This window comes from Fulmarus glacialis, unplaced genomic scaffold, assembly GCF_000690835.1.
Source record: "Fulmarus glacialis isolate BGI_N327 unplaced genomic scaffold, ASM69083v1 scaffold15381, whole genome shotgun sequence".
In the NCBI taxonomy this organism is placed as follows: Eukaryota; Metazoa; Chordata; class Aves; order Procellariiformes; family Procellariidae; genus Fulmarus; species Fulmarus glacialis.
In genome coordinates this window covers 2,362-26,137 of record NW_009191018.1, presented here as the reverse complement: position 1 = coordinate 26,137, position 23,776 = coordinate 2,362, and the positions used below count along the sequence as shown (strand labels likewise).

Genomic DNA, 23,776 nt, shown 5'->3' with positions numbered 1-23,776 from the left:
GAAATAAAATAAAAATTCCTGAAGCTATTCTTAGTATTTTCTCATGGCTTTTTAACTTAGACAATTAACTCAGGAGTGTATAATATACGCCACAGAGAAAACATAAATGCAGTTTGGGGGAATGTTTACAATGAGTGATATTCAAAACCAGAGAACAGGGGCTTTGTGTGGGTTTGATGTGCAAAGAAAAGTTTCCCTGTTAACATGGAATATAAGAACCCTATAAAATCAATGCTGATAGATACAAGAACAGAAGATGAAAGGAATGACCACAGCTACCTGACCAGGGAAACAGCAAAACTAGTAGAACTCTATCAAATAAGTCACCTTAGCCGCGTTGCCTTTTCCTCTGTTGCTCAGCAATGAAAAGCAGGAACAGTCGACTGCTCAGAGGCAGCCGGGAGCTGGCTGCAGGGAAGCAAGCAGGCTGGAGGAGCCTGCAGCTGAAGCTGGAGATGCAGAAGGACAGCAGAACGGCACTGAGGAACCGAGGGTGTCGACAGATAGAGCGTGCGGGGCAGACAGGAAGGGGTAAGACTCTAAACTTCAAGATGAAAGACTTGCAAAGGATATCTCACAATCAAAGGTCAGATAAGCAACCATTTTAAAAGGCAAGCCAGATCAAGGTAGGAGAATGCTCTGGGTTAAGGAGAAGGAGAGAGAGTCGTGAAAGAAGTCACAAATGAGGGGGACTGTTAAGAGGGAAATAAAGACAGATAAAAATAAAAGAGAACATATGAAGAAGGAATGAGAGTTAAAAGAACAGCAGGTAGCAATATAATGGATAGCTTTTTTTAAACTTGCGAACGTTTTATACGTTTTTAGTGAACTTTCGTAATTAAAAAACAACCTACTTATCACCTGCTTACAAAGTTCCATATTTTAAATGTTTGTTCTTAAAAAAACAAACTGCATTTCAAATAAACATCTCAATATGTAGAGATGACTACAGGATTACATGATTACAGACTCCCAGTTTTCTCTACACACACGCAGTGTTTTATAGGCACAATGGATACACATACACTTTCACCCACATATTTTCAAGTTTGGCCAAAGTGAAAACAACTGTGCAACTCAGTATTTAAGCTCTAATTACATCATAAATATGTAACAATAAACAGATCACATTTCCGTCCTCAACAGCTTTCCTGTTTAACTTGCACTTGTTTAAAGAAGAAACATTTCTACAAACTTTCTGTTTGACCACATTTGTACTTACTGAAGTGGAAGATGAACGTCAAATCAACAAGAACTTCTCTCGATTTTAGAGTTACAGAGTTGACAGCAAGCCACTGATAAAATTTATTCCGTTTGCAAATAGTTATCAACTACCTGAAGTAGCTCCAAATGTGAAATGTCTTTCACCCAGGCTTTCCTATCATCTAAGCTTCCCACTACACATGATATCAGCAATATCATCTGCTACTCAAATGACATCTGAAACACTCTAGTATAAAAATTTTATTCTTTTTCTACAACTTTCTATTCTGAAACGTCACTTTGAACAATTAATATGACCTTTGAATAGACATGCCTCAAAGTGTGTATAAGAGGCTTTCAAGACCAGAAAGAGACACTTAATGGCAAGTTTTCAGCACAGCATGTGAAGACTTAGTGATGAAAAACAGTTGCTTGATTAAATCCCTTTGCTCTGCACTGAAAAAAATACTTGATAAAAGTCTGGTTTCCATCTCTCCAACTAAACACTATCCAGTTAATAAATTTTTTTTTTTTTCCCCCCTGCTTCTCCACACAGTGGAGTTCTTCTGCCAGTGTGATGCCACTAAGGCAACGGAGCTTCATCACTGTAATATGAGAGAGACAAAAGAAGAGAGACAATCCCTTTTGGTACAATACAAGATTATGTGAGCAACAGGCAAACAGGTAAGACAACCAAAGCGAGTCGTCAAATAAAAATAGTAAAATGGACTGAGATTTGTCCTTTTGGTCCTGAACGGCAGATGCGTGTTAACCGAAACAAAAAGAGATGACGTTTCTCAGCCTAAGCAGGCGTGTTTAGGACACGGTACAAGCTACCTCCTGGGAACAGATTCTCATGTCCATGCTCTCTCTCACAAGTTGTAAACTGACATTTTTTAGAAAGAAATGCAGCAGACTGTTATCACTGAAGAAAATTTGTGTGGTCATTGAGCTGCAAAAAGATCACCCAAGCTCATCATTTAACTTTATAACCAAGAAGGTTTGAAGTAACATTTGAAGTTAACAAAGAAAAAGAAATTACATCACTACCAAGTGAAATGAGCTGCTGATGACAACTGGCAACCTCTTGTCAATCTCAAAATATGTTTTGGTTTTATTCTTACCATTTAGCACATTAAGACTTACAGTGAAATATAATTTTCCATATGTGCCAGTTACTGATCTTGATTAAATAAATAACGTCTGGTAAAATGTTTCCATTAGGCTGCTATCATGCTTAAATTAAGGTGAATGTTAACATTTCTATTTATACTTTATAAGCATGGCAAAGATTTGCAGTGCATTAACAGAACTGACTTAACGCAGAAATACAGAAAAGAGTTTATAAAACGGTTTGCACAATAGCGCAATGAAGCCCTTGCACCCTGCCAAAAAACGTAACTTTCTGCTTCTCATTTGTGAGCTGCGCACTAGCATAACAGCATACGTACAGAATCCCGTATCATAAAGCAATTCAGTGAATATATATAAACAGGATATTAGCATATTTTCTCCAAAGATAAAATACATACTAAAAATCAGAACCCTTTTTACAAATATGAAGCATGATGCTCAGCTGTCCACTGCATGTGCTCTTCAGTGCTCTGTGACAGATTCAGTGATAACCCATCACCCCAGCATTTCAGGAGGTACTATGAAACGGGAGGCACAGCATCTCCCTCTTCCCCCCAACCATTTTCCCTTTTCCCTTTGTCAGCTTGCTGGTTAAAAAGAGTATCGATACTGTCACCGAAATGCATCTTTATCATCGGTTACCGTTACTGCACCTTATTCCTACAGGAATGACACTCATTCATTAAAACAATTCATTAACACAATTAAAACAAACCACCTTTAAAAGTGGTCTGCTTTTAAAAACAGCAGATATTGCCAAAGTATGTAAGAGAAAGATCCCTACCCTTACCAAAAACTACCTTGCTTAATCCCTTTATCGGAGCACAGCAATCTGTTCCTAACAAATAGCATGATGGAGGGGTTAGTATCTTATTTATTTTTGCAAATAAATTCTCAATTACAGACTAAATAGTGGTATTACAATTTAGATTTGACAGCAGTGCGACTTGGGAAGCAACCAGTTCATGTTAAGGTTAAAGGGCCACTCATTATTGAAAAATATGATAAAAAACTGCCAGCTACCAGAAATATGGGAAAACCAACAGTAAAGAATCCTGGATAAACAAAAAACCCGCAAACTGGATGGAAGATTTTGGTCATTAATAAAAGAAAATATAATTTTCAAATGCCTTGTTTTACAATTCATCACTTGTTCTAAATCTGTTCCATTCTTACAACTTTATATTATGTAGCTCTGAACCTAAAACTGGTTTTTGTTTGTTTTTTAAGAAGGTTACATCTTCAAGCTACTTTCATGGCTTTTTTTTTTTAAATAAAAGAAACACTTTTATGCAGCCTGTAAATGTTCATTTGTTGTAAGATCCACCAGGCTTTGTGAATAACTAGACCAGAGAGAAGTAATTTGCTAGTTTATTACTAATAATTTTATTTCTAGCACAGTCTTATGCTATCCTGAAGACAGCCATGTTGCACTTGATACTTATTAAAAAGGTGATAAGGAGAAAAAGTCTGAATGGATTTTTTCAAGATCTATTTGGGAAGATTAAACAGTCTTTAATCTATTATTTGCCTATTTTGGTATTAAAGGGCATGTACCACCTCATCTGGAAGTATAATTATTTGATATTCAGAGGTTTAGAGCTAGACCAAACTACATTTCTAAATTCTTTTGAATATTTGTATTTCAAAGGCCCTTAGTTTCATGCTTTATTAGCTACAAATACAAACATCATGCAGTGCCTACATTTTAGAGCACAAATATCTTTCCTGCAAAAAAGTAGCCTTGTATCAACAGTTTCCTTTTTTTTTTTAATTACAAGTAGGGTGACTGATTATCAGTGATATGTGGATAAAAAGAAAATTTAATAGGTAATGCTCTATCTACTGTTACAATTTTATGCATGCTTGGGCAGGGCACAAAAATGACAACTTCAAAACTAAGCAGAAAAATATCTGCACAAAGAAAATCTACCAAAGATTTCATCTTTTTTAATGTACAGAGCAGAACGGGAACACTACTCTTACGCAAAAAAATTATGCCACTTGGCATGCATGAATTGAAAAGACTAAAAAATGTTGGCAGTATGAGCTACCTTCTAGAACAAAGTTACAGATTGATAAAACAGTGGTGAACTGATAGCTTGTTGGGAACATTCATTCAGTCTGATGGCACTCCTGAGCAAAAGAAAGAAAAAATGTTATACGCTCTCCATCCCTTGTTGCTGATGATATGAATCTTCGAAAATGATATTACCTAATTCCCTTTAAAATCATGTTTAAAAAAAGTGGCAGGCAGTTTGCTATGCTGTCTGGTATGGGATTTTGGAGAAATCTGATCAGCAGGAATGCCCAAGTTATCGTTTTCTTAAAAACAAAACATAACCACAATGATTTTTTTATTTTCCAGGTGTTTTTAGTGTCACTCAGAGACATTTCTTCCATCCTCAAACTGCAGCTTTTTAACCCTGGATCTGACAAACATAAATGTTCAGAACAGAAATGTTCTCTCTCGTCTTTATTATTTTTTAAAAATCTCTCCCCCAAAATCATACCATTTTCAAAGTGATTTAAAAATATAACAGTTGTTACTTGAGGCACTTAAAATACCTACATGTTTCAAGGAAAAAGCATCAGATCACTATTAGTATTCAAAAGTACTCTGAAGCAAAGTACTTACAGAGCTATTTTATGCATTTAATTACATTTTTAGCTTGCTTACGTTTTCTGTTTAGGAGAATAATTTTCAAGTGCCTTTGTAACCTCGCTTTCTGAAATAATCTAATTAGCTTTTAACAATGCCTTATTTGTGGTGCCTTACTGGTTAAGTAATTTCACTGACTGCTACAACATAAAAATACTTTTGTATTTTGATTTGTAAGACACAGAGAACAATGAAAAAACCCCAGCTAAATAAAAGGAAACTTCTAGTATCCCAGGTGCAGTGGGATTTGTTCATAATAATTTTACCAAGCAATAAAACTACAACTAGTCTTCATATTCCTGGACAGGACTTTCTTGAACACCAGACATGAGTTTGTAAGCAGTCAGCTTCTTCAGCACAGCTACATGCACGAGGTATTCAAAATGTACTTTTTATTATTTTCCCACTTGTTTTCCTCCTTAACATTTGTAAAATGGTAAAATTTACTTATGTTTCCTTTACGTCATCTAAGCATATACTCTAAGCTGGCCACAGAGGACAGAGACAGTTAACATAAAAGGTTCGCACTTTAAAAAACCAATTCACCGCACACTAAGATAGGGATCTAAGGCAGGGGAATGGGTTCCCTCCAGCATATATTTGCTAGGTACTATGCTCTAGCACAATGAAGGAGCACACTTAAGCAACACCAATGAAATTAAATTAAACACAAACTTCTGTTTTGTACAATAGTCTTCGTTAATTAGACTAACCCATATAAAAAGTATTTTTCTTGCATTTTTTATAGGAGTCACTGACGCTAGTGGGTTTGTTTGCATTGTCACAGTATTTTGTAAGCCACTGATTTAGTGCCATACAAGTACAGAATAATAATAAAAAAATATTCCTTACCTCAAAGAGCTCACTTTTAAGATAAGTACCTGCACAGCGCAGTGCATTGCTGTGCAAAGATGCTTCAGTTAGCCCAGAAGCAGCACAGCTGAGGCAGTAAGATGCTCTGCCCAGCCTAATTAGCCTTGCAGAGAAGAAGGCTTTATCAGCCTGGAAAATACACTCTGTCGCAGCTTAGCCATTCTGCTTCTAAAGGTAGTTCTTTCATGGCTAGCTCAAATATCCATGCATTTGGAAATCATGTAATACAGATATATTTCAGGCACCATACATTTTTTGCAATGAATAAACATATCTATTTCTAATGGTTACCATTCAGGTCGCTCTTACTCCAGTTGATAAGGCAGGCTTACTAGATAAAATAAAACTTAACTAATAAGCTAAGGAGTGAAAACTCCAAAATTCATTGTGTTTCAAAGAACACTTTTTAGCTGTTTTAAAATCTTACCTTTCAAAACCACAAACTATGTGCCCCTAGAGGATTCTAATTATTTTAATTACACAACTGTTCAAATTAACTTAGTTGTACAGCATCAAAGCCCTTTTCACAAGTATTCAGAGACTTCTGAAAGTTCATTAACCAAAACATGGTTTACTGGAAAAGTGAAGGTGAGCCTCAAAGAACAGGCACAGAGATGAGAAATTACTTTCCCTGGTACACTTATACTTCCTGCCATGGTTTTCAGTACTGCCAGTTCTCCATCTCTTCTTCAGAACGGAAGGGTTAAACAAAAGTCCATATACAGAAGTGAATTTTCTCATCTTTCTTGAAAGGCACTCTGCTACATTCAACTCCGCTGTGTTCCATAATACAGCCTACACATATGATTTCACTGTTTTGAAGTATTGCTGTATTACACATACAGAAAATCTCTGAGAAACTAACAGTTTTAAATATAAGAAAATAATTGTCAAGAATGTGTGCAGTAAGCCTTCCACAACAAACCTTTTATTTTCAGAGCAACTTTCTGGCTATCAAGAAAATGAAAATCTTACTAAAAAGGCTTATACTGAAAATCTTGCCATATATATGACACGATGAAATATGGTTTTTGGATGTAAGACATACAAATAAACAACTTCACCTTCAAGATTAAAGAAAACAGATGGCAGGTCTCAGACTGCCAGAAAACTAATCCTTTTCCTTTTCAGATCTACAATACTGCTATAAAAACCCAAGATTAGCATCTCCATCACTCTATTCAGATTCATATTAAGGTGATAAGCAACAGTTATTGCTGAGAATATAAAGGTAGTGACTGACTTTGTTTCACTGGTAAATGCAGTAACCTTACAATTGCTTCAAAAATTAATTTCTTTTTTATCTTGAAAATGACATTAGCTTATGTCTGATTATGTTAAGGTGAACACCTGATTCTCAAGCATTAGTGTTTTAAATAAAATTTCTATTTTCCAAAACAGTCATGATATATGAAAATGCAGACTTATGCTTCAAATTTAGAATAACATAACCAAACCACCATTTGAAATTACTAGCTTTAAACCCTTGAGTATATTATAAAAACATACACATTGAAAAAGGCACTCCTCAAAACATATATACCTTAACACAAAGGCATGCTGCTTCAAAAATATCTATTTAGACTATCGCCTAACTTCTAACACAGAAAATTGCTACTTTGAAAGAGCCGAAAAAGCAAAGAAAAATCGAAATGCAAAACTGAAATTACTTTAAAGAAAAGAAAGATTCTCCTAAACCTTGAGATTATCAGATTGTCAGTATGCCAACAATAAGAGAAATTCGATAAGAAGCTTGAGAGAAGCTCCATTTCCCACTTTTTTCACATGTAATTTTACAGTTTAACAAATTAAACCAGTCGCTTTCAAAGACTTCTATATTGTCATAAATAAAATAGTGAAATTCCATGTTTTTCAATGTTCCATCATACAATAAAGCGGCATCCCTTAAAAAAGAAAATCTTACCCTTTCCCATGTAAAAGACAGACCTAGTGCATCAAACTGTTCCCTCATGTGTTGAATATTACTGCAAAATAAAAAATAAAAAAATTTATTAACTTAAAAATACTTCTATCCTGGATCATACTTAAAATCAGGTGCTTATAAATTTCTGAGAAATCAAAAGCACTAGTTAACCTCTAAACACTGATATCTCACTAACAGTGAAACTCAAGGAACTGTCAGAACACTCATCTTAAATAATAATTCTAAAAGTCCCTTGGTTCAATTTCAACGGCTGTATGTACAAGATGACGATTTTTCTTCTCTTGATTTGAGCATAACTGAAAAGCAAATATGGCACTGCAGTTTGAGGGAAACGTTCCTGAAGCACCCCTTCTCATTATTTTTAATTCTCTTTACTGCAGTTGAGCCAAAGAGCACTCTGAAATCTTCACAATGCACTAGGATGTACTTCCACAACCAGCTTAATCCTGCTCTATACTGGCAATGCTATCCTGGCTGTATTTTGCTTTGGCTCTGGTGGTCGTGTGGCTATACGATGAGTTGAATCAGCTTACCCATTCAACTGAAGACATGCCCTACAAAAAGTTCTCCAAAAACCCCGCACCAGTTTTCTTGCTTCCCTCTGACCAACAGCCTGATCACACCAATACTGTGGCCGCAAAAACAGCTGAGCCAACACAAAGGAGGTGGTGGGAACATATATCCTGAGAGGTGACAAGGAGCCCCTAAACTTCTGGTGGCAGCACAGCCAGAGATAAAACTTAAGTCAACTGTGAAACTGTAGAAGTAGACCTTGCCCCAGATGGATTATATTCAAAATGTAAAATAAGATACATCAGAATATACAGTGAAGCTTTAGTTTGAAAATGTACTAAATACAGTTTACTAAAACACTCACACCTACACAACATTCACTAGTGACCCGGTGTGAATTCATTCACATACTTTAAAATTGCTTAAAATTTCTTATGGACTTTTAACTTTCTGCTAAAATGCATTATGTCAGATAAAGTAACATCTATCCTCCCACAGTGGCTAATTTGACAGTCATGAAACCAAGCATTTAATTCTGATTCAGAACAAACTTGCACTGCTGAATAACTGCGTAACACAAGTATCCCGTATGAACGGTCGCAGAGCCCCAGTTACACTAGAAAAGGCCGCCAGCAGGGTCATATCAGTACAGGTATACCAGGAAATCCTCTTATGGTCTCTCAGCTTCCACTGGGAGAAACCATACTTTCAGTAGTACTGCTTTATTAAAGTCCCACTCAAAATGAACTGTACGAATAGAAAAATTTCAAATTTGAATGTATTTTCACAAAGCTTCTGCCACTATACTAACTCTTACTAACAAACATTTCTGTGTGTTTTGTATAAGTAACTTTGTCTTCAATTTCTGAGAATATAAGAAGTAATAGTCAATTGGAGCTCATTTTAAATCACCTCTTCAGAAAATTATGATGCTCTGAAATTTGGTTGTTTACTCCTGAACCAAGTAAATTGAAATGCGTACAGAGTGCCCCCTTTTACATGGGTGGCTGGCTCTGCTCCAGGGATGACTAAAACACATCAGGTTGCTATCACACCATCACAGCCTCACGTTCAGCTCAGTCATCCCTGCTGCAGGCACAAGAAACATTCAGGACAGGGACAGTGGAGAAAACGGGAGACAGCAATCACTTCAGTGGTCAGAATTTAAACTGCTGGTATGATGAACCAACTCGCTTCCTTAGTATAATCAAAAAAATTGGGTATGTAAATAATTTTCCTATTTGGTAGTTACTATCATCAGTCTCAATGATGATGTGCTAACTTGTCTCAGTTTGTTGTTACAATATTATTATTTAACTCTCAAAACTAGACAATCACTCTTTTCAGTACTAAGGAAATTTTCAAAGCAAAATTTTCTTCCAGTATGAAACATCTTGTACTTGTAATTACTACCTGGACTGCTTTAAGCGTATGGAACAACATGCACCTATTTACAAGGAAAGAGAAAAATAGAAGAGCACAGAAAGCAGCAGAAGAGGATCAGCTCGGGCTGTGCCCTGCCACATGCTTTTTGATACGATCCAGACAAGCAGCTTAGATGAGACAGGCTGAGCTGATAGGGCACTTTGCTACTGCAGTCCCTCTGCCCCACACGCTCACTGCTTTTCTGTTGAGCCCATTCAACTCAAGTCAGCTGGCAGAATGGCCTTCTTCCGAGTTAGCAAGCTGAGTCAGTTCAACAAGATGTCCTACCAGCGCCAAAGCTAGTACAATAGGTGAGGAGGGACCACGTAGCAGAGAGAAGGGGAAAACACTGACCCTTTTGTAGTCACAAGTATTTAATGTCAGCCTCGTTGTCTCAAAACTACAACCTTCGCTTCCTTGTGCCTCATTTGTCATGTAGGTAAGGATCACAGTAACCCCCTATCTGGTGAAGGTTCCATCAAGATAATCGAGTTAAAAATGAGGCACTCAGATTTAACAGATATGTAGATTTGTTTTACAGCTGAGCTTCAGTAGGTTTATTGAAGGAAGACAGAAATCATCAATTTACTGACCGTGCTACAATATAATTGACAGCCCACAACACACTGCACAGTGATGTTTCAGACTCTCAAAAGAACAAAACCAGGTTTTTGTGTCTTGATGGTAACTCACGCATATTCTCATCTAAACCGTACGTGAAGGAAATTTTAAAAAATGAGCATAAATAACTCAGAATTTGTGTGTAGTGCACTCATGCATTCTCCCTAATTGAAATCAGTTGCCATCATATTTTAGCTGGAAAAGTATCAAGTATCTTACCTTGATACTTTCTGGGACCAGAAGCATGAAAAAAACTTAAAAGAAACAGCATTATCAGAGAAGGAAATGGACCAAGGTCCAAAAAGATACCACAGCTAGATTACTGCACCCAGAGGACAACAAACAGCTTCACTTAAGAAGATTGGTTTCCAAGTCATTTATAGAAATTAATGCTTACTTATATAACTTTCCACTCATTTTAAAGAATATTAGGGGAATGCAGCACCCAATTCTGTGGCCCAAAATTTTCACAGAAATCAGCAGCAATAATGGCTGCTTATCACTTTCCAAGACCCAGTTTCCAATGAAAAAACTATCTTCTTCCTCTTTTGCATGGTACTGAAAACTACTAGTAAATCTAACCACGTAGCTCATAATTTTCAACTGTGTATTCCATACTAAGATTTAACTCACCATAATGAAATTCTGATTTATTTCTTACTCACTGATTTGGGTGTTTGGGAAATGTCACTCTTTCAATATTCTATCTTTCTGCAAGTTAAAAGTAATTGAGATGAAAACCTTGAAAATCATCCTGATACATTTGTTTTTTTGAAACTGAATCATGTGCACAGTCCCATAAAACATTGGCAAATAACCCTGGTTCTTTCTGTACCGTCTTTCTTCTACACTGGTTTTGCTCTGTTTTGTTGGTTTATGGAGGCCACAGTACAGGTATTCACAGTGGAAATGTCATATTATTTAAATTCATTAAAAACTACCTTTGTGTCCAGCTTGCAGGGTGAAGCCCATGTTCAACAGCAGCATTTTCTGCTGGTAAACCAAACGCGTCCCATCCCATTGGATTTATTACCTATAAGCAAAAAGGAAAAACACAATCTTATGTAACTTTCTGGAACGGCATCCACAACACACACAGGCCTCTAAATAATGAATGGTGTTTTGCATTTCAGCATATGCTTTGTCTGAATTAAACCTCTTCAAAACATGCCCACTATGGCTAGGTCTGTTTTAAAAGATGAATATAAAGCATACTTGCTCTCTACAATGTGATGATAGAGGGAGCTTAAAGTATTATGTAATAAATCCTCATGACTATTTCAATACCACGTTAACAATGACAAAAATCAATCCTTTATAAATTTGTGTGGTGGTCAAAATTAGCAGTTGATGCTACTGCTAAGCAGATCAAATATTCATCCTAAAGAAGGAAAAGAAGAAAGCAAGCAAAACTAATTGAACCAATGGTTTTGTAACTGTACCTGATGTGTAGCCTACTTTTTTTTTATTGTTGAAGAAAAAAAAAAGAAAAATACCCTATGATAACCTTAAATCCAACAGCTAAAATGAAGAGAATGGGGAAAACCGTTTTAGTCAAATTTTACTAAAATACCTGTTGTAAATACAGATTGCAGACTGACAAATTGTGTTTCATGACCACAAACAAACAAAGGTGGAAAAAAACGTTTACTACAAAACATAACAGATAATTTCTGTTGAAATAGATATATATCTTTCCTATTAACATGCAAATTATTTAGAACAATAATCTAGCAATACAGTAAGTATTCAAAAAAACTGTTTAATAACCAGGGAAAGAAAGGCCAGTACTTAAGATGCTGTCATTAAACACACTTATGTATTGGATACCTCATAAAACCAATCCCATTTCTTACACCTACAAATGGGCTATAAATTCAATAACTATGATTAAAGTTACACAAATTTAACAACAGCAAAACATGATTGAGTAACATTTTACAGGTTGTAAGAAATCAAAATTTTACCCATAAAATATAAAGAACTTGTTCTTTAGTGGCATGTAAGCAAACAAGCAGTAAGAAAGCAAGCCCAGCAATATTAATCTCATAAGCTATATCCATGCGAAAAATCTGTTCATTTCCAAAGCATAAGAGCTACTTTTGTCACTGGTTTGAATTATTTTTATTCTTCTTTGCCACAACGTTCCAATCCTCTGACTTCAACGGATTCTTTCCTAAAAAATATTTCAGAGACATGTTTATAAAGATGCCCTAGGCACCAACTCAGTGTAAAAGCAACAGAATTTAACAGATGTGACTCCTCAGCATTCTTGTTTTCAATACTGGGCTAAAACTAAACTTGCTGTATATCATTACTTTGCTGGTGCAGCAATAAAACCAAAGGTATTAACCTGTGATCAGCTCTGATTCAAGCCAGTACAGTAAGGGTCTATGCACAGCACATTTTTTATCTATAAATCTAATAGAAATTGGAATGCTATGCTGTGTTACAAATTTTCCCTATAATCAGGCAGATTATTGTTCCTCGTATCTCAGTGTCAAAAAATGTAAGAGTCAGATTTCCTAACTCCCCACTTCCTCACATTATAAAGCGTTACATGGAAAATCTCATTTGGAGCCTAAACCACTTGCAAACACCCCGTTGAAGCACACCTCTCCCCAGCCCTTCTCCTCTCCCTCCTCCCACCAGTAATCAAAACTATTGGTATAAAAGAGAAAAAAGAAGGATAAACTTTACATAAACTACAAATCTCGATAGAATTTTTTAAAGACACACTGAAATATTAGTTTCTGCAGCTCTGCTCTTTTTGACCCCTACTATTGCTGACCACCTGTCTCTGGACAGAAAGAATGAAATAAACCCAGTTTTTTTTTTCATGTATAATATAATACATATTTTCTCTTATTTAAACCCTGTGTGTTTAGACAAATGCCCTACATTCGCATCCCTACAAATGCCTTCTTTTACTGCAAGCTGATGCACATTAACTGACATTACAAAAAGTACTCTTGATTAATTTTTGTAAAATTTGACTTCTGATTATAGATATAGATAGGCAATCAAAAGCAAGGCACAATCTCACTCCTCACGCTCCTGAGCAAAAGGATCTGGGAAGAACAGCTTCACTACTGGCTACAGGCTCCCCAAAAGGGCTGACTGATGCTCCAGACAGCTAATGTGCAGACATTTTATCACTGTACCATCAGTGCTAGCAGGAGTTATCTGCTCACACAGATCTTCCCAATTCTAGCATGTCTATTAAAAATATACAGTGTATTCACTTATCACATTCAAAAGACAGTTCAATTTAACAGCCAATAGCATTCCTCAAGTTAAAGGGCTGAAGAAATACACTAATTCAAGTTTCAATCAGAAACCTGAATTTAAAGAGACATTAAAAATATCCTCAAATTAATCTCCAGGATAGATCTATTTATGTAGTTGCTATAGAGATGAATGTAACACGCACAGTCGTTTAGAAAATGATTTCAAGTTTATTGTCTCTTTTACTTCTCTACCGTGAATGGATTTGAAAGGTTTGTGAAATGCATTTGTCTAAACAATAGGTCAGCTGCTTCTGGCTGGAATGTATGTTACGTATCTGCAGTGAAAATGCCACGGTCTCCAGGCAGCACTTGGCGTTACATCTTAACTTTACTTAGCCAACATAAAACACAAGGCTGAGATTAACTATATAGTTCTGAAAAGCATCAAAAATCTCAAGAGACATGGAAGGAGAGAAGAAAATACACTACTAACATGTCAGAAGTTGGCACAAAGAGTAAAGGAACAGTTCAACTGTTCAAAACAAAGAAAAAATAGGAAGAAAGCAATTTTGAAGACCAAAGGGTATTCCTTGTAGCTCCTTGATGGGTTGCTCATAGGCTAGCAGAAAACATGGCTGCTCCCTCCAGCATTACAGACGAGCAGAAGAAAAGAAAACAAAGTCAGCCACTTTCTTGAATGCTGACTTGATTGCTTCTGACAGCAGTCTCTAAACCTTATGCAACTAAGGGATCAATTCTGCTCACTGGAGTGACCATTCTTCCAAGCATCGCTTCTCTGCACAGACAGTATTTTCTCTGAGCCACAAGGAGAACGAAAAACAAATAATGAACGTATCTTGTAGAGAGAGGAGGCCTGCATACGTCCGAGGATGACTATACCTGGTAGAGAAGGCAGGATGTAGTTTCAGTCATTTTAAGACAGCAGAAGCCAGTACTATCTCCAAAGGCAGCTGTGTGTTTCTGGTCTTCATGACGAAGTAGACAGGTAAACTCTTCCTGGTTAAAGACTAGGTTAGTCTTGAACACAGAGAGCTTAAGATCCTCAGAAGTTCACATGATCCGGCAGGATCAGCTATGAAAGACTGGCATTTTCTACCACTCAACATAATGTGTTTTGCACAGGAACATGAAGTTGCAAGGAAGTGATTTATTACTGTGGGGGGAACAAAGTCCTTGGTAACTACCACACTGAGCGGTCTTTTCAGCAGCAGATCATTAAAAAGGAAAACAGTTGCATCTTGAAACGTTTTAGATCCCAAAGATTTCTGAGTTCATATTAGCTTGAAGCATCGTTGTAAGAATCATTTCACAGCATGGTCAAAAATCTGTTGTTAATGATGGCTAGAGCTCTTAATGTGATTGTGGGACGAAGCAGAGGAAGACACAGTAACTCCATTAATTCATTTCTGAGATATCACTCTTCCTTTCAGAGGATTTTCATCTATTCACTGCTGTAACAATCAGCCCATCACACCGACATTAGTAGGCGAGATCAGCAGGTACTATATAACACAAAGCTGACAATGATCTCATAACACTGTTCTCTGCCTCCGTCAACATAATTGGGACAGACTATTTTAGTGAACTTTCCTTAATGTTTGTAAGGAAACAAAGAACTTGTTTGCTCTCCTGATGTGCTCAGTATGTCTCAAAACTATGACCAGGGAGCTGATGTATCTTTCCTACATCCAATTGATGCATTCTAAATTTTAAGAGAGAATCAGTGTCAAAAATGCCTGTAAATAAATATATTTATTTCAGAGAATGTGTGATAAGAGAAGAGAACCAAAAATGAAAATGAAGAAGTTTGCTGACAGATTAGTGATTTGAATCAATACAGCAAAGTCTACATTCCTGTCTCTAGTTATAGCCCCATGACACACCCGACGGGAACTAACCAAAACAGGCTGACAAAAGAGGTGATCCGTGGTCACGAGTTCCAGCTTCCAGAAAACACCCCTGGCTCCAGCAGCAACTTTCTGTTATCCTCCCTGCACTCGATCTCACGATTGTGCAACCACGCACCAGTGAGACAGTAAGGACACGCGATTGGAGAGCAGAAAGGAGAGGACAGCTGCTCCTTCCACTGGCCACCTACAGTTAGGCTGAACATGTTGAAAATCTGATTTGTAAATCGACAGATTACAGATACAAAACATTTTAAATACAGAGCTCCACCTGAATGCAGCCTAGATTGTCTTTTAAGTGTACTAGATAATAAACACCATTATGCAACAGCTAAAAATTACCACCACCACCAAACAAAAAAACCTTAAGCAGACAAGGCACACCTGGAAATAGATTAAAATAATGAATTTTTGACTAGTGTGTACATTCCACCAAGGATTATTTCCATGATCCTCTGCAACAGAATGCTGCATATTTGCATTCTGATAAGGCACTTTCAAATTAAAAAATAATCAACCCACACAGATTTCTATCAAAACATAACTCTGCTTATAAAATGCTCTCATTTCTTTCTTGTTCTTACAAGTTATAAAATACAAGAAATTATTCTACATCCACACACTACAAACATTTAGAAAACAAAGGTGTCATCTCCTTAATATCACACATTCTTGTATAACATAATGCATTTAAAATAATATCTCATTTTCTCTCTCTTTCAAAATGAAACAGAGTGAGCTAATTAACACTTTCAGTACTTGCTACTGGAAAACTAAATTTAAGTAAGATTCAGTTCACATAGGATACTTGTAATACCTTCTACTTGGTTTATACCACAGAAAATAACCTGGCAAAAGGACACAACAGCCTCACACAAAAAAATGGTGAATAGCAGCTAATGATGATTGCAAAATGGAACTGTATTGAAATAATTCATCCTACTGATGAATTCATTATAAAGTTTTAAACTTGCCTGTCTTTCTTCAATACCATTCACTTTTGCAATTTCAAGAGTATTAAGATTCACTGCTGGAAGGGAAAACAATTAATGAAAATACATCCAATTTAAAAAAAGACGTTCTGGATAAAACGAAAATGCTCTTTAAGTCATTTTGGGATACTGTGGAAATATCACTGACAATATTCCAATCCCATCTATCAAGATGCAAGTATAAATTAAGAAATCTGATCCTAGTGTACAGGAATTTCACCCCTAATTGTCCAATGATCATTCTCATTTCTGCACAACTTGCATATGACAGCCTCGCTGTGGTGTCAATTACAATTCAAAATTTTATTAAAAAGATATCACAGAAACTATTGAAATGATTAACTCTCTGTTTACTGATTGCTAAGGGAATTAGTCTTAGTCCTCTGAGAGGCACAAATTATCCACTTGGAATTTATCAAAGACATAATAATGATAGCATGATAAAGCAATGGTAAATCCTTTTTCCCCAAGCAGCAGCAGACTGGGAATGCCATGGTGAAAATCACCATGAATATCTCTATAATTTGTACATGCACTCTCAAATAATGAATAGGAAATCTCTTAACTTCTTACAGAACTCGAACATTTGAATTCACAACATGCATGTAAATTTACAGAGAAAACACAACCAGAAACTTCACGGTTTAGTTCTGGATTGGTTTATTAATAGATACAAAATTGTAATTTAAAATATGTAAGTTACTTTTTCATAGCATTTTTAAAGAAATATGTTTGTAATAAGATCTGTGACTAGAACTCTACATACACAAAAATTGTTTTAATTGCACTTCAAGAAAAATGTTATCCTTAACACATTTTCAAAAGAGACTAGCTCACTGCATTCACGCTAAGTAATCTATATGGTTTACAGTTCCCACGCAAAGACTTCAAACTTCATCTTCAGTAATTAGAATGTAAACAACTTATCTTACAACAGATGTACTCTACAAATCATTCACCCAGCAACCTAACCCAAGTGCATGACAGAGTTTGTTTCCCATGCACTGCCTACAGGTACTTGCAGAGTGTTGGGACAAGACAATGCTTCACTGATCAGACCTTCAGGTAAAACAAACGGGACTTCCATCACCCATCGGCACAATCAGCGTGCTGGCCCCATATCGATACAACTCTGGCCCCATATCGATACAACTCTGATTACCTCTGTGCTGCAATACACACATCCATGCACCTCCTACTGCAAACTCTGCGAAGCTTACCACTCATCAGTACATTGAAAAAGTGACTGCCTATTGCCATGTTACACTTGCATTAAATCCCACCCCTGCACACCATTTAATAAATGACCAGCCAGTCACGTATTGCAGAAAAGGCTGCTGCTCATTAGGTAATCTGTTTGATTGCCCATTTTCAGTGTCATTAGTCAGCAATATCAGCTACGGCTTTATGTTGAAGCAGTATTTCTTCCAAAAACAAGGGGGAAAAAAAGAGCAACAAATATTTATTTTCCCACTTAAAATGCTGGTGAAGTACAGGTTTCTGGCAAATATCAGTAGATTTCAATGCGTATTACCTTTCTAGAACATTTTAATTGAAACAAAATCAGATCCTATCCAGCTAGAAAAATGAAACGGTAATGTTCCATTTTAGAAAAACAAAAAAACAGCATCCAAATGATTTAACACTTTCCCAGTTAAGACTTCAAACTACCTCCAATATAAAGAAATTACACAAATGCATTCCAAAGAATGGTTCCAATTTAATAAAGGAGCTCTAATCCCTTTATAAGGGCATTCAAGCTTATCCTTACTCAAGTATTATAACAAATAAGACAATTCTTGCCTGTCCAGATTAAACCAATATGAAACTAATTTACTATTTTCTCATGAAGGCATTCTCTAAGAAAAGTATCTCCACCTTATTCAACATACGTAACTCTCTTACTCAACAATATATACTAGTCAGCTATGTACACACCATATATATCTTCCCTCATACCTCCACTCACTGTTTATTAGACAACAAATATAAATTGTAGCCTGAAGTTTTCCCTGGGAACTGTAGGTCTGAATGTTTTTGCCTGTCTTTTTCATGGTAACAGCCCATCATTCCTCGTTGCCTTACAAACACTTTCAAGCTACCTGTATGGCTTCTAGCACAGTTTTAAGACTTGCTAACCAAGGTCAGTTCTACACCTATATGTAAAGATATAGTTCCTAAGATTATCTGCAACGACTCTTCCCTTTTGTTAGTTTGGAAATGATGGAAGCAATTACTACTCAAAAATCTTATCCTAAACTTGCCTTGAATACCTGAAATGCATTCACTTCTACTTAGAATTTTGACTTGGGAAAAATTAGCAGTCCCTGAACTTCCAAACATGGAATATTAAAGCTGAATTTCCAGACAGGGGAAAAAAACCCAAAACAATAGAATAACTTTAAAATTATGCATACTAATATTTTTTGTTTCTAAAGCATTCTTTCTTTTTTCGTACTGAAGAATTCCAGTAATTCCCTGAATACAGGGAAAAACATTTTTCTTGGGTATATCAAATTTTATGTATGGTAAGACATAACCATGTCATAGCCTATAACCATCACAATAAAGAAATCTTTAACAGATTGGACAACTGTGGCAATGGCCAGAGAAAACACCTAGAGGCTGATAAATTAATTGCGAGGAGAAAATCACTTATAAAGACTTTAATTCTAAGTTATGGAGAAATTAGCATGGCATAAAGAAAAGGTTTTTTAAGGTAAATATAAGTTCCAGCAAGTTAATATACATCACTAGCACAATAGCTCTTAGTCTGACATACTCAGAAAATCATTTGAAAGATCTTTAATGTCTCTTAATCATAGATGAAGGTTAAATTCTTTGGCTGCCCACCTTTAGTCATAAATAGATGTTCAAAGCGGTTAACACAACAGAAGATACATGTATTTATAGAAATTCAGCATGTTCTGCAGGCACTCTAATACCCTTCAAAATCATTTTTACATGAAATGTAAAACTAAGCTGAAATGCAAGATTTGAAAACTTTAAAAGACTTTCAAAACTTTTCTGGAAAAAATAGGCAATCATGGAAATAAAAACTTGCCTTCACAGTGGCTCTTGTATTTCATTGCAATTATATTATCTTTTCATTTTCTTCAAAGGTTTCTATTAGAGGTGCTTACTTCCCTTATATTCAAATGCTAACACCTACAGCATCCTACTGGATGTAGACAATTATTTTCACTTTATTTTAGCTAGTAGAAGAGGAAGCATATTTTCGTCTCTCTGAACAGAAATTTAGTGGATATCGCCACTGTTATTGATGAGAGATGAGCTATGCCCTGAAATAACATCTCCAGTGGTCTTAACATCAAGCAGGAATCAAAAGTCCCTTCACGAGCTCAGCTGGCTCAATTTTTTTAATGAGATCTAAGTTCCGGTTTGGAAAGATTAGTATTACAACAGACATCAGGGTTTTTTTCTCATTCAAAGTCTAAGGTAGTTGTTTCTTTTTCCTGTAATTTTAAAAGCATGAGAATGCATTTCTGTAAAGCAACAGCACATATTCAGTGCACGGCATGTTCATCATTGGCATAAAATACATAGTATTTGGAAAGACAGCACACTGAATAATTCAGTGACAATACCTTTTAAGGGTCTCATGGATGGTGATAAATCCAGGAAACACTACACTTCTGCAACACTTGTAGCAAGGAAATTGCACTTAGTACAACAACCAGCAACATTTATTTCTCCATTTCATCTTCTTTGTACTCTTTTGAGGGTCTGATTCCTATATTCTTGAACTGCTCCTTCTCTCTCGTACATTAGAGAGAATTCCTTTCCGAGTCTCATCCTAGATTCTTGCCTACGGCTATTTCTTTCTTTTTGTTCCCTACCCTAAAATTGGGTGTTCTCCTTCCATATTCCTCCTTCCTACTGTTTCCCAGATTCTTAACATTTTCCCCCTACCAAATGTTGTCTTCTCCCTTGATATGGTTGTCATTCAGGCCACAATTCTCCCACACCTTCCTCACATCCTTCAAATTTTACCCGCCAGTCTTTACTGCAGCACACCAGTTAGGATCCCACCTGTAGACAGCAGGGACTAGGCTCTCAGCTACACCTTCTACCTACCGGAGAGAGAGAAGGCAGCGAGGGAGAAATTATGGCAGGCAGGGGCTGGACTGGGAAACAAAGGAACGCAGAAGGGAAAGTTGATTTCTCCTTGTAGATGTGGCAAGTAGTTAGTCTTAGCCTACTTCGTAGACTTGCACCCTCAGAAGACAGCATTTCGTACGTATGAGCAAGGCTGAAATACGCAAGTCAAAGGGTCAGCCACTACAGAACAGAAACTTCTACACCCAGGTGACGTGACGTGTGACGGGATCCCATTCATCTCATGAGAACGGGTTTCCCTCCAGGCTGGCACAGAGGAGCAGGATGTCCCCTCCAAGTCTGACAAAGGACATCAACCTTTTGTCAGGAGCAGAAGAGGTGAAAGGAGTTGATTTCTGTGGCGTCTGTTTTCTCTTGCCAGCTACACTTTTTTCTCCCCCATGGTCCCACCTAGATGGTCTTCAGTCTCCTCTCATGGAAATGGTGTGGCGCACATGTCTCATCGACACTGTGCCGTACATCAATAGATTCAGGCGGCCGATACAGCATCAGCTGTATCATTTGAGATAGCTTCTAATGATTTGTTATCAGCTGTGAGTTCTGGTCACCACCTGTTTTTAAAAAGTCTCAAATTTCAATATTCAAAGCTCCACAGGTCATTATCTATGTATTTGTAGCATACATTCCAACTAAGCCTTCACCTTCATGGATTTTGGAAAATACTAATTTTCTGACCAATTGTGATATTAAAACATCAAAAAAACACCGAGTCCTACTGCTGATCTTTTCTTACCTGCATCCCTCTCATTTTCTGGAACCGAGCTACTGCATCACTGATGGTGTAGACACGAACATGGCCCATGTGAAGCTTTCCAGAAGGATATGGGAACATAGAAAGCACATAAAATTTTGGTCTTGATTTCTAGAAAGAGATTTTTAGAAAGTTATAACTGCGAGTTAGCATTTCACTTGAATAAACACACATACACATTATAAACTACACAGTGCCATGAAAAGACACGAGGTTCTGCTGGAACTGACCTAAGTGAGCACTGACAAAGCTCCTAGGATCAAATTCTTTGGGGCTGTAAATGGAGATGTTTTACCAGACTTTGCCGCCATCTCATCAATTTATACTGGTATTTATATGACACTTGAAAATTGTTTTTAATCAACTTTCACTCAACAAAATATATATTAACATAACTGCAGCTTAACAAATCACCATTCCCTACCATAGCATCTGTCACTGATTATCTATGCGATCCTAATCTGTCCCACCAAAAAATGAAAACATGACAAATTAAGTGTTTTACTTTGTATTTACATCAAACATGGAGCTCACTCAGGGCCAGCTGCTTTTTGTCAGCTGAACTACAGTAACTCACTGAGTGACTAAATCAATCATTTGCAATTGCATGAACATCCACTGAAGTGAAACTGTTCAGTTCCACTACGTACGCTCAGATCCAAAGACATCTTACAAGCAGTATCTTACACAGTGAAAAGAAAGCAAAAATTTCATTCAGTTAGGTTTGAGTAAATTGACAAAAGTTACACAGAAATCAAACAGTATCTCTCTCACATAAATTCTTCCTAATACATCTTGAATTTATCACTGATACATGCTTGGTAAGTTCCTATATTATTTTTCTTATGTTAATAATGCAAAAAAAAAATTATGGGCAGCTTTTACTATACCGAACCAAACTCTATTAATATTTATCAAATACTACTTCTTTATCACTTTTGTCCAATAGCAAAATTAGAAACAATCTGAATACTTCATTGCAGCACTATATGCTGCACTATTTGTCTCTTAATATGAGATGGTATTAAATTTACTTCAACTGTAAGAACAAAAATATCATAAAAAATACAATTTAGAACTTGGCATATGTATGAGATATATATGATACCTATGTATACATGTATTGTCAGGTATCAAAGGCACAAGCCTAAATTAATGCTTTCCCTGCTACATGTATGCATACACACCATTTTCACCTCAGTTTTCTTCCTCAGAAAAAGCAAGCCCTTTTTCTCTCTTTGACACTTTGATAGAATCAATTTTTTGTTGGAGATGGGGCACATTTTAGGAAAGAAGAACAAACATGAAGGGGCACAAAAATGTTTTTATACCTATGTCACTGAGCATAGTTGTGAAGGCAAAAAGAGTCAGAGACTGAGATTACAATTGTTTTCAAGATCTTTTATTGCATGGGAAAACTTCTTTGTTTTTCTGGAAGTCACTCATTATTTCTAAGACACTGTAAACCAGAAAATATTCTTTAAAAATCATATTCCCTTAACAGAGATTTTAATGAGTCACAGTGTGTAGTGTAATAGATTTGTCATAACCATTGGGAACAAGATCTTTAGAAAATTAATTGTTTACAAAAGTTACGAATGTAAGATATTTCTTTTAATACTTCAAATAATTAATTCCTAAATGTGGTATAATATACAAAGAAAGAACTGATTACTTAAACACTTCCTAAATTTACAAGCACATACTTTGCTGATTGTTATTATTTTTCCACCTATTTCATTAACTGTTTTTAATAATCTGCTATCATATAAAAGTATTTTCCCCTGAAATGTAACATGCGTCTCATCATTATAAGCCAACTGTACTAAGTAATTTTCAATTAATTTCATTCTGAGAAAATAAAAATATCAAACATGTAATTTCCAAATTTCTCATAATGCTTACATCAGTTTCTGAAATTTTGCAGAACTGATCCTTTATTCTTGGGAGCCACCAACTTTCAACTCTTTTTCTTGTCTCCAACCCATAGCTTTTTTCCCATTTCCCCGTCTCACTGTAAATAGTTCTGACACAAGCAGGAACCAGTCTTCTCTGCCATTTAATTAATCCCAGGAAGCCATTTAGTTCTCTCTTCAAACATGAAGAACAAGAGCCAACTCTCTGACAAACCAACCGCATTCTTAAGGTTATGATATCTGAAAAAGACAAAAATATGCATTTCAGTCTACAATATGTAACAGGAATTCAGTGGTTATTACCATTATACAGAAACCTGGTAGCTATGAAACACATTTTAGCTTGATTTAGATTATTTGGCTGTTTTCCATGGTACTTGCATTTTACTCTCATGTGTTTGAATTATAAAAGCATTTATTTTTTAGCCAAGAGAACCAACTGT

At 36.2% G+C, this 23,776-nt stretch overlaps 1 protein-coding gene across 1 annotated transcript in view; it reads right to left on the bottom strand.

Annotated features, from left to right (window-relative positions):
* LARS2 (leucyl-tRNA synthetase 2, mitochondrial) overlaps nucleotides 1-23,556 on the bottom strand; it is an 86,049-nt gene extending 62,493 nt beyond the window's left edge. Inside the window, exons 1-4 of the mRNA XM_009586538.1 lie at nucleotides 23,323-23,556; nucleotides 21,400-21,528; nucleotides 11,318-11,409; nucleotides 7,797-7,857 (exon numbers count right to left, since the gene is read on the bottom strand). Of these exons, the coding sequence (XP_009584833.1) occupies nucleotides 7,797-7,857; nucleotides 11,318-11,409; nucleotides 21,400-21,528; nucleotides 23,323-23,556 (516 nt within the window). The remainder of the gene's footprint in view (nucleotides 1-7,796; nucleotides 7,858-11,317; nucleotides 11,410-21,399; nucleotides 21,529-23,322) is intronic.
* Nucleotides 23,557-23,776: the final 220 nt, after the last annotated feature.